At 38.9% G+C, this 10,228-nt stretch overlaps 2 protein-coding genes across 3 annotated transcripts; one reads left to right on the top strand and one right to left on the bottom strand.

Annotated features, from left to right (window-relative positions):
- Positions 1–51: 51 nt before the first annotated feature.
- hdm (meiosis specific with OB domains hold'em) lies at positions 52–6,583 on the bottom strand. Of its 2 annotated transcripts, none has more exons than XM_028322781.1 (9): positions 6,132–6,583; positions 3,461–3,522; positions 3,221–3,374; positions 3,040–3,120; positions 2,877–2,970; positions 2,621–2,793; positions 1,738–1,897; positions 1,061–1,160; positions 52–389 (listed from the first exon to the last, which is right to left on the bottom strand). In XM_028322781.1, exons 1-9 carry the CDS (start codon positions 6,376–6,378, stop codon positions 231–233), a joined length of 1,230 nt encoding a protein of 409 aa, XP_028178582.1. In that variant the 5' UTR covers positions 6,379–6,583; the 3' UTR covers positions 52–230. The 2 variants fall into 2 exon arrangements, with proteins under 2 accessions (XP_028178582.1, XP_028178588.1); XM_028322787.1 differs by having other exon boundaries at positions 1,738–1,894.
- A 123-nt stretch (positions 6,584–6,706) lies between these two features.
- On the top strand, positions 6,707–8,850 carry PolD2 (DNA polymerase delta subunit 2). The gene is made up of 8 exons (XM_028323096.1): positions 6,707–7,189; positions 7,275–7,396; positions 7,480–7,573; positions 7,693–7,844; positions 7,930–8,106; positions 8,199–8,270; positions 8,359–8,595; positions 8,679–8,850. The coding sequence occupies exons 1-8, from the start codon at positions 6,828–6,830 to the stop codon at positions 8,789–8,791; spliced, it is 1,329 nt and encodes a 442-aa protein (XP_028178897.1). The 5' UTR covers positions 6,707–6,827; the 3' UTR covers positions 8,792–8,850.
- Positions 8,851–10,228: the final 1,378 nt, after the last annotated feature.

Raw genomic sequence — 10,228 nt, 5'->3', positions numbered from 1 at the left:
GCAGCAATATCAATATCAGTGACTTCACTACTTATTTAAATGTTTGCTGAATATACTGGGTTATAATAGTAGATAGTTCTGGATAGGCTAAATAAATTATTACAAAGAGTTACAAAGGATTAGCATCAGGCAAGACCCAAGAAATATAGTCTAAAAGGTCGCAAGATGAGAGTACAACCACTTACTTACTTAAATTATATTGAATTAATACTATAGTGTTACACTTAAAATCAATACAAAGGTATAGGATCAGCAGGCGAGGCGCGCCGCAGCGTCAGTACGATGAGCCGGGGTGGAGATCCCGCGAGTCTGGCGCTGCACTGTTCCAAGAGCACCTTCCAGCGAAGCGCCGCGCGATCTTCGGACGACATGGCTTTCATTGCTTCCGACTAAAGTCCATATAATAAGTTTTTATTTAAATGTATTAGGGCTTATAGTATTTATGCATGCTATAGTCCGGTCACCGAGCACGTAGAATTTCGTCCAATCACTACAAGCTACTCGGTGCAGTCCTGTTGTCCCCCCTGCTTGGCTCCCCCAGGGGGGACAACAGGACTGCATCAGCTACTCATTCTTATCGCTCGCGCGTAATTATATTGTTTTCGCGCTCGCACACTCACTGCTCCCGCCCGTCGCACAGTCGCGACAGCAATATAATTACACGCGAGTGATAAGGATCGGTAGCTTGGGGTCATTGGACGAAATTCTTCGTGCTCGGTGACCGGACTTTAGAGGAATAAAAGAAACTGAAGGCCTTTCGCTGCGTGGCCGGACCTTCACGAGTGGATCTGTTTTGAGGAAAAACATCTACGTTTTAGGTGTTCTAACACCGCTACGTTGCGTGGACAGTCAACTCAGCAGTATTTTAATTTTTCCACAAAACCAGAGCCCCGATTACGGTAATTTTTATCGTCTCCAATCCAGACGCGTTTCATCGATTCTGCGATACGATTGGTCAAAACATTTTTAAATAAAAATTACCGTAATCGGGGCTCAGATCCACGCAAGAATTCCGATCTACGCAGCTAAGGTCATAGTAGTAGTGTAGTGAAGGACTTACAGTGTATCCAAGGGTCTGTTCCAAAATGTTAACGGAGACACGGGCATTCAACTCGCCCGTGTGATCAGCAAAACGAATTCGCAACTCGTCGTTGTTCTCTCTAGGATAAGGTAAAGCAATATTTTCAAGATTAGTCACAGTTTTCCTTTAATTGATCAAGCTGGGAATCGAACTCGTTATATCACCTTTACGATATATGGTCATCAACTAAATACGTCATGTACAGTCGACAGCAGATCAAACGTATGTTGAAGAAGGAGCACTTTTTAATTTACACTTACTTTCCACAGAGTGTTTACCTTGAGCTATCGACTGTACTTACCAAAAGGATGTAGGAAATGAAAACACACCGCTGCAACTCCTGTGTAGCCAGGATTTACAGCTTGACCGCCAATAAGCCACGATAGCCGAACGGTGAAGGTGTCGGAGTGGCCGACTCGAGATCCGAGGAACGCGGGTTTGAATCCCACCGCCGCTCGACTATTGTGGTGAGCTCACTCTTAACAAACTTATGTAACTTATCACGAAGGGCTAACGGGACTATTAGTAATTTGTGCAATACAAATTGCTAATAATCTTTAAAAAAAAACCAGTGAAGGTCAAGTTTGTCCCGGGGGAAAGTTAACTGTCATTGGACCCGCAACGTTTGTAAATGAAAATAAAGTATAAATTCATACTCAGTGTTAACAATGTCGTCCAAGTCGAGATGCGTGAGTATGGCATGAAGCGACGCGCAGAAGGGCGCGCCGCCCGCCAGCCGGTCGCGGATTTGCGCCACCGACGCCGCACTACTGCGTTCTCCGCTCCATGCGGCCCATGCTGCTGCCTCGCCGCCTTCTAATAGACACAGAGCCATAAGGCCACTGAGCACTATTTCTTTTGTCTAGCAGACATATACATAATATTATAAAGCCACCACACGACCACTTTACACAATTTTTATAGCACAAGGCTGCACAACCCCAGGTGACGCGTGAAATACATAATTTTAAGTGGCCCGCGCTAGTATGGTTGAGTTTTTATTGCGCTTATCCTGAGAGTAACTGAACTAGGAAATATATGCCTTTAAATAAATAAATAGGTAAGGGGCCCGTCGTTAACGACTGAATCCACCGTTTGGCCCGACTCTTCAAAAGGTTGAGCAGCCTTGTTGTAGCATCTAGCAGACACATAAAGCCATGTCGGCTACGTCTTGGCAGGGCATGGGTGCTAATTTTGGCAAGTGGGCGGTGTTGCCTTAGACAGCCTCGCGGTGAGAAAGAAACTTGAGCCGTAAGAGGCTGAGGCTTTTGATGGACTTTCATGCAGTAACGTGCCTTAACCAGCAATGATGTTTGTGGGGCTACTACCCAGACTGTCAAAGGGTGTATGGTCCATATAAGCCTCCTTTTCCGCTTTCACATTTGTGGCGTTCATTTCACGAATCGACTCCTCGTTAGCGTAAGTTTAAGTACTCGTATATGCACCCGGAGTAACGTAAATGGGTAGTAGGTGTTGAAAATATGCCATTGCTAACGTATCACCCGAGGCCTCTGGGCTCAGATCATAGCTGTGTCTTACTTGTGTTAGCCTGGTTGCGAATATACAGCCGGAGCGACTCGGCGTCAGCTGTATGCGGCTGGTGCGTGATGACGGTGCGACTGCTGACTTGAACGGTCACGCCGCGCCCGCGCCAAGATACGCGTCCATCAGCGATGAACAACACGCTCTCTAGAGGACGCCATTCTTCTGCTCTGCTCACATTCATTAGCAAAATAATAAAAAACAAAACAATATCGATGGGGAATTGTTCGTACTGCGATTTTACTAAGGCTACCTTTGTATTGTGTCGATATCGAAAATATCTAATGTAACCGTTGCAGGAGTGGTGTTATCCATTATCTCAACTCCTCGTACTGACATTTCTGTTCCTGCAAACAATTGACCATTACCATGGACATCTAGCATCTGTACCTTAAGTACCAGAGAAAATTATTTACCTGTTTTAGTCCGAATACTTTTGACCGGTTTTACAGATTTTACGACTACCAGAAGATCGACATACACGTTATTACTGTCCTCTGAAAAAAGCACAAGTCTTGATGCTAAAAATATACTTTGAAGAAGAGACAGTTTTCCAATATCAAAGTGAGTTTAGTCAAGTTAGAACTAGCGAACTACCTGGAAGTTTCAGAACTTCTGCTAGCCCATAATAGCCAGCAGAAGGCTTGGTCGGTATGTGCAGGAGAGGCAGATACAAGCTGAATGTGTCGCCACTATGAATAGTCACATCGGACATCCCCTCATTCAGAGACAAATAAAAAGGGGACGACACCTGTAAAGAATAATCATAAAATTAAATATTTCGTTGAGAAAGGTTACCTTTTCTGTGTTTTGATAATTATTTGATGTTTGACCTACCAGTGGCCGGTATATTTCACTTTCAGCATTTTTGACGCATATTTTTGGGGATGAGATTTCCACTGGAAAAGTATGAACAGCATGAAATTACGGACGACGGTACATCGGTACAGCGTCGGACTGGCCATACAGTCAGGGTGGCATTTGCCAGCCGGGCCCCAGCCTGCGCGGGCCCCCCACGGCCTGGGTTGCGGGGCATGCGGCAACCGTAGCACAGGGGGCCCGCGCAGCGTGGCCCCTGTGCTACGGTAGCCCGCGTGCATGTCTCGGAAACTATGCGTCGTACAAAAAAATTGTACAGTCATAATTTGTAGAAAATTGCTTTGCCTACAAATATGTTAATATAAATTTTTGCCTTAAATTAAAGATTGAAGAAGTTATAAGCTAAAAAAATCCTTTTTGCTTATGTATAACTTCTCTAATTTAATTTAGGACAAAAAGTTATGTAAACACAGGGCCTTCTTTAACCTACTAGGGGCCCTGGGCACTTACGGATCAAGGGGGCCCTTGTCATCTAGAAGAAGGTATTTTGAGACGGACAGACGGGGGCCCCCTCCGTCGCGGGGCCCTGAGCACGTGCCTAAAGTGCCCAGTGGGAAAGAGGGCTTTGACCATTTATGTTTCTTTCATGATGCCCAGGCCTTCATTGGTTGGATTTTTGGCAGTCAAGCAGTAGATACTCACATAGAATCCTGAACTATAGAACAAAGCTACAATACCGAACGGTGAAGATGTCAGACTGGCCGACTCGGGGTCCAAGGAACACTGGTTTGAACCCCGCCGCCGCTGGACTATTGTGGGGAAACCACTCGTCACAAAAACATAATTTAGCTAAGCGCAACGCTCTTCTTCTTCTTCTCTTGATGTTGAGATCAGGTCAACCTGATCTTCTGGCTGTTCCGCAACCACAATTACTTGGCCGACAAGCTGCACGAGCTCAACCCTTGCTGGGGCGACGATACACAGTGTTTTTTTTTACCCGAAAAAGTGACATTCTGTTTTTATAACTAGTATCCAAAGTTTAACTTATTATTAATGTTAGACTAAAACACCCAGGTAACAAATAGCTATAGATTATTTTTAAAAAAATATTTTAGAATATTTATTTTGTACTGGGTCAAACTACAATTTTATTATTATTTAAAGAAACGTACACACTAAGCTTCTCTTTGCATTGCTGGTAGGTAGGTTGGTGTATGGCGAATATTATTGCACCCATAATTAATTAAAAGTAGTTANTATTAATGTTAGACTAAGGGCTGATTTTTCAACCGTCGGATAACTTTTAACTGAAGAATAAGTTTGGCACATTGACAGTTTTAGTACGGGAAATATGTCAAAATGACAAGGTTATTCTACAGTTAAAAAATATCTGACGATTGAAAAATCAGCCCTAAAACACCCAGGTGACAAATAGCTGTAGATTATTTTTAAAAAAATATTTTAGAAAATTTATTTTGTACTGGGTCAAGAATATGGCGGGAAGAGCCTGGATGCGGGCAGCGCAGGACCGTTCATTGTGGAAAACCTTGGGGGAGGCCTTTGTCCAGCAGTGGACGTCATTTGGCTGAAACAACAACAACAACAACTGGGTCAAACTACAATTTTATTATTATTTAAAGAAACGTACACACTAAGCTTCTCTTTGCATTGCTGGTAGGTAGGTTGGTGTATGGCGAATATTATTGCACCTATAATTATTTAAAAGTAGTTATAGGAACGACAGTATGATTATTTTTTAAATTTAAGAAATTATCTTATCTTTTTCTACGCCGAAGTAGAATCTCTGCTTAGGTCAGATACATTTCTTAAAATAAGCTCTATCACAAATAGTATGAATTCATGGATAAAATAAATATTTTTTTCCGATGCGCAATAAAAATCGCCCGCTGTGTCCTGAAGAAAAAATTTTTTTCACCTACTTTTTGCGAAAAAAGTATCATACAATGTTATATTTTTATAATCCTGATAAATGTAGCTTTCAGGTCATATTTTTTTTATTAGATTATCTCCAGTTGTTTAAAAGTAAATGACGTTTATTAAAAAAAAAACTTTTAGGTTTTTGTGAATTTTACTCAATATTTCAATTTTTTTGTATGAAAAGGCAAAAAGTTTGTTCTAGAAATGAATTCGCCATCCTTTAATTATCCGAAAATGATACCACACTTGCCCTAATACCCATAGTTTTGAAGATATGGGCCTTAAAGTGAAGCGCGGCGGAAGGAAACTTGCCCCCCCTCCCCCTGCTACCACAGGGGGGGCTCCCGATGTCTACCGACGGAAATCCACTCAGGAGCACCCGAAGAACCACTGTTGCAAAAATGAGCCTTCTATACCAAAGTGGAGGGGTTCTTGCACTAAATTCCCTACTACATGATCTAGTCTCGGGCCTCGGGATTGCTATCAGCCACCCGGGCCCTTCCGGCCCAGTCCGACCCTGCATCGGTATTTTAAGTTGTGGGTTATATTATAAGCAATTGTGGTGTTATTTTATACGATACAAAAATGTAAAATGTGATGTGTTGTTGACTGTACTTTACGTAGGCTGTAAAATTACCTAACAATGCTTAAAAACCCATACTAGAGAGCCCTAACATTTCCTTCACTTAGGAAATTAATACATTTTTAACAAAGCCTTGTAAACAAATAATACATAATATTTTATACTTACCAACATCACCGACGAGAAATCTTTCGTAAAAAGTTAATATGAAATATTGCGATCCCCAAACATCAACGTTGATTGTGTCGACTTCTGAATCTCTCAAGGTAAAAGATGTTATTCCACGAATATCTCCGTTTTTCTTTTTGGAACCAATCGTACGTGGACTACATTTTGCGATGATAATACCAACAATCAAAGCGTTTTTAATATTTATATTCAAATTATTTAGTCGGACTTTTTGAATTCCCGCCATTTTTCCTATGGGTCGTTATAATTTTTTTTTCTATTCGCCAGTGACAATGTAGCAAGGATTATTAGTTAATGGTCTTGTTATGTGCCGTAATTCGTTAGCGAATCCACCTTTATTGAATCCAATACCTCTATCACACTCTTCATTATTCTCCTGCAATCCTCAGCCAAGATCCCACTACCACGGACTAAATTATTAAAAACACGATTTGAATACGATATGATCGTATTTAAATCATTCTTTTTACTTGACAAACTGAATCGAGAGTCACAATAAAACGTTAAAATAGTAATAAATAAACGTCATCTTTGACACTGACAGAAAGTGTAACAAACAAATTTTTGCGCCAACTGAAGCAAAGAAAGAAAAGTGATTATATTTAATGTTTTGCAATTAATGCCGATTGCGTTACGGTGAAAATACTTATTTTCTGTAGAAATTAACTAAAAATAATGCTATTCAAAGTTGCTGATACGTCAGCTGCTCAGACGGAAGGGGATTTGGAACCCCGTGAACTGGAAAGACATTCATTGAAATATGAAGATTGTTCTAAGAGGTTTTATCAAGTATCCCGTGATTTTACCAAACAATATGCCCACATATACTCAGCCCGATTAAATACGTTTAGAAATATCCTAGAGCCAGTGATTAGAAAGAAATGGTCGAATACTTACAAAGTACTTAAATTGTGTGATCTGCGCGAGAAGGATACAATGTGTGTTATCATAGGAACACTGTTCAAGCTGCAAGTATTAAAACCAAGTATTCTTAAAGAGTTATCAGACCAATTAGAGATTATTCCGCAGCCTGCAAGGTAATCATTTGATGGTAATGTTATTAACAAACAATAATATTTATGGTTATCAGCAGCAATAATTTACAAACAAATCTATCTTCAGGACACATTTTGTACATGACGAAGATAGCCTGGTACTGGAAGATGAATTGCAGAGAATCAAATTAGTAGGAGACTGTATTAATGTCCACTTTGTAGTAACTGGTGTGGTCTGTGCGATTTTAGGTAAGAGATAATCAAAATTTTCTACATTTTTCATTAAAAATTACATGCAGTGTTTATATTTTTCTTTCTATATCTGCACACAGGTTCTGAAGATGAGGATGGTGTTTTCTCAGTAAAAGATGTTTGCTGGGCAGGGTGTAACATTCAGAAACCTTTACCTCAATTGAGTAATGATAGGTATGTTTAATGGACAATATCTTTTGACTGCAACTTCATCCACAGAGCCTAAAATTCGTATGATTTGTGGTAATATATTTATTTAACCATTCATAAAATGATTTACTGCATTTTTCCAGGTACATAGTGATCCTATCAGGTCTTAACATGGCCTCAAAGCAGGCTGATCATTTGTTTTCCCTCAATCTGTTGCTTGAATGGTTATCTGGTATATCTGGGACTAGTCAGTATCAAGAAGAACTGACAAAGGTTGTTCGAGTTATTATTGCTGGTAAGCCAAAAGCATAAGCTAATTAATGAGAGTTAGATTTGGCCTATTTATGTACTTGACTTATAAAATTAATTTAATTTTCCAGGTGGAGTATTTGCAAACAATGCAAATGAGCATACTCTCAATGAGGCAGATGTAATAGCCTCTGCAGAGTCGGTGGATGCCTTTTCAGCTGCAATTAGTTCTGTTGCCCCCTTAGATATCATGCCTGGTTGTAAAGATCCCACTGGTATTATGTTGCCACAAAAACCTTTTCATTATTGTGAGTAGAACTATTTATAACAGTTTTGATTTTTTCTTCGTAACAGAAGTTAATCAGAAAAATATAACAAGATTCATTTTCTGTAATTACAGGTCTATTTCCCAAAGCTATTGAATATAAGTCATTCAACCGAGTATCCAACCCATATGAATGTGAAATTGGTGGTATGCACACAATTTATACAAGAATGTACAAAATTATTTTGAATTTGGAAACAGCAAACTATAATATTTTATATAATATGCATTTCAGGTTTTTTATGCTTAGGATCCTCAGGTGAACCCATAAAAGACATCATGCGCTACAGTAAATTGGAAACAAGTTTAGATGCCATGAAGAAGACATTAGAATGGCGACATTTGGCACCAACATGTCCTGATACTGTTCCTAGTACACCCTGTATAGACACAGATCCTTTTATCATTTATAACTGCCCTGCTGTATATTTCAGCGGAAATTGTACAGAATTTGCAACAGATACTTATAAAGGTATGAAGTTTTTCTACTTAGATATAGTGCAAATAACGAAATTTATTAATACATGATTAAATGTCATTCATTTTTGTTTTCAGGGGAGGATGGACAGCAAGTAAGACTGGTGTGTGTACCAGATTTTTGTGACACTAAAACTGTGGCTCTTATCAATTTGGCGAACTTGGAATGTTACAGCATGGCATTTTCGTAATTAAATCAAATTATTAGCATTTCTAAACATTAAATTTTAATGAATAAAAGATGTATTTATAGCCTGACCAGGAACATAAAAACCCTGGCATAGAGGCGCTTTAATTGCATTTGATAGTGCAACACTGAGTACAGTCGTACATGTGTTAAATTAATAGGCTAAATTTATGTATCAGGATTCAGGATTACGGGCTAATTTGATATTTTCATAAATTAACGAAAAATATTATTAAAGGTAACCTGGTTTAAATAAATTAAATGAAACCATCAATCGAGCTAGTAGGATTTATTTTATTATTCATCAATAATCAAATTCAGAACTTGAATATTCAACTGCAATGTCTGCTCATGAACGCTTCAAACTCGGTACTTCTTTCCCAATTCCATAAAATTCAAAACTTAGAAAGTGACAAAAAACTTTAAAATAGGTAGTTGAAACAGACTACAGCTAATTTTCATAGTGGACTGTACTATACGATAAACATGTCAGTCAATTTGACAACCTTTGTCGGAAACATTATTCAATGAAAATATTGTCCGAACCCTTAATATTTCTTTTCGACAAATACATTAACACATCGTGAACCACTTTTCTTTCACGACTATAAAAATATTTTAGCAATTTAATTCACAAAATCAATTGCAAACATTTAAAATAAAGTTTGTTTACACTTTGACAACAATAGACTGACATGCAAGGTGACATGTAAATGAAGTTTTCAGTTACTGTTGCCATTAAAAGAAATTAGTACCATTAGTTTTCCGCAGCATGGCGAGGGTTTTTATGTTCCTGGTCAGGCTATACAAAATATATCAGTATTTAATTTATTCTTCTTCTTCTTTTATTTTGGCAACGACTTGGTTTTGAGAACCATGATGACCATGATTCAGCTATGAGAGCTATCATTGTTGCGTTCACTAGTTGGCGCCACTGTAGAGAAAGGTCCCTATCATTTGCTACTGGTGAGGGCTGAAAGCTGTAGGGTCAATGAAACTCCAGTCTGCCGAGTCAGTGGATATCGGCTCTGTTTTTTAGATTTTTTTTTAACGAAAATGAATTTCGTAATACTTTCAGCGTATCCACGCTATGATTCCACGCCACGCCAGACACACTGACATAATAAAAAATATGATGCGATGTGCACCGACCTTAATAGATGATGACGTAGTCTATGGTGGTTACCATTGATGGCGTAACTTCATTGCTGCCAATATGAGCAAACAAAAGTAATGTTGTAGTCATGAAAGCTTAATGATAAGTATCGATATTTCTATACTTAATCACTCATTAAATTAATTCACTGTTGCACTGTTTGTTTAACAAAACATTACGTTTACGACAAGTTACGTCTATTTATATTTATAACTCAATAAGTCTGCTAAGTAGTGCTAAGTGATGATTAAAAACAAGAACACTTATTAATTTAAGAACGTATAA

Source organism: Ostrinia furnacalis, unplaced genomic scaffold (assembly GCF_004193835.3).
Source record: "Ostrinia furnacalis isolate ACB-3 unplaced genomic scaffold, ASM419383v2 OfSCF0069, whole genome shotgun sequence".
NCBI classification, from domain to species: domain Eukaryota; kingdom Metazoa; phylum Arthropoda; class Insecta; order Lepidoptera; family Crambidae; genus Ostrinia; species Ostrinia furnacalis.
This window is presented reverse-complemented; position numbering and strand designations above follow the sequence as displayed.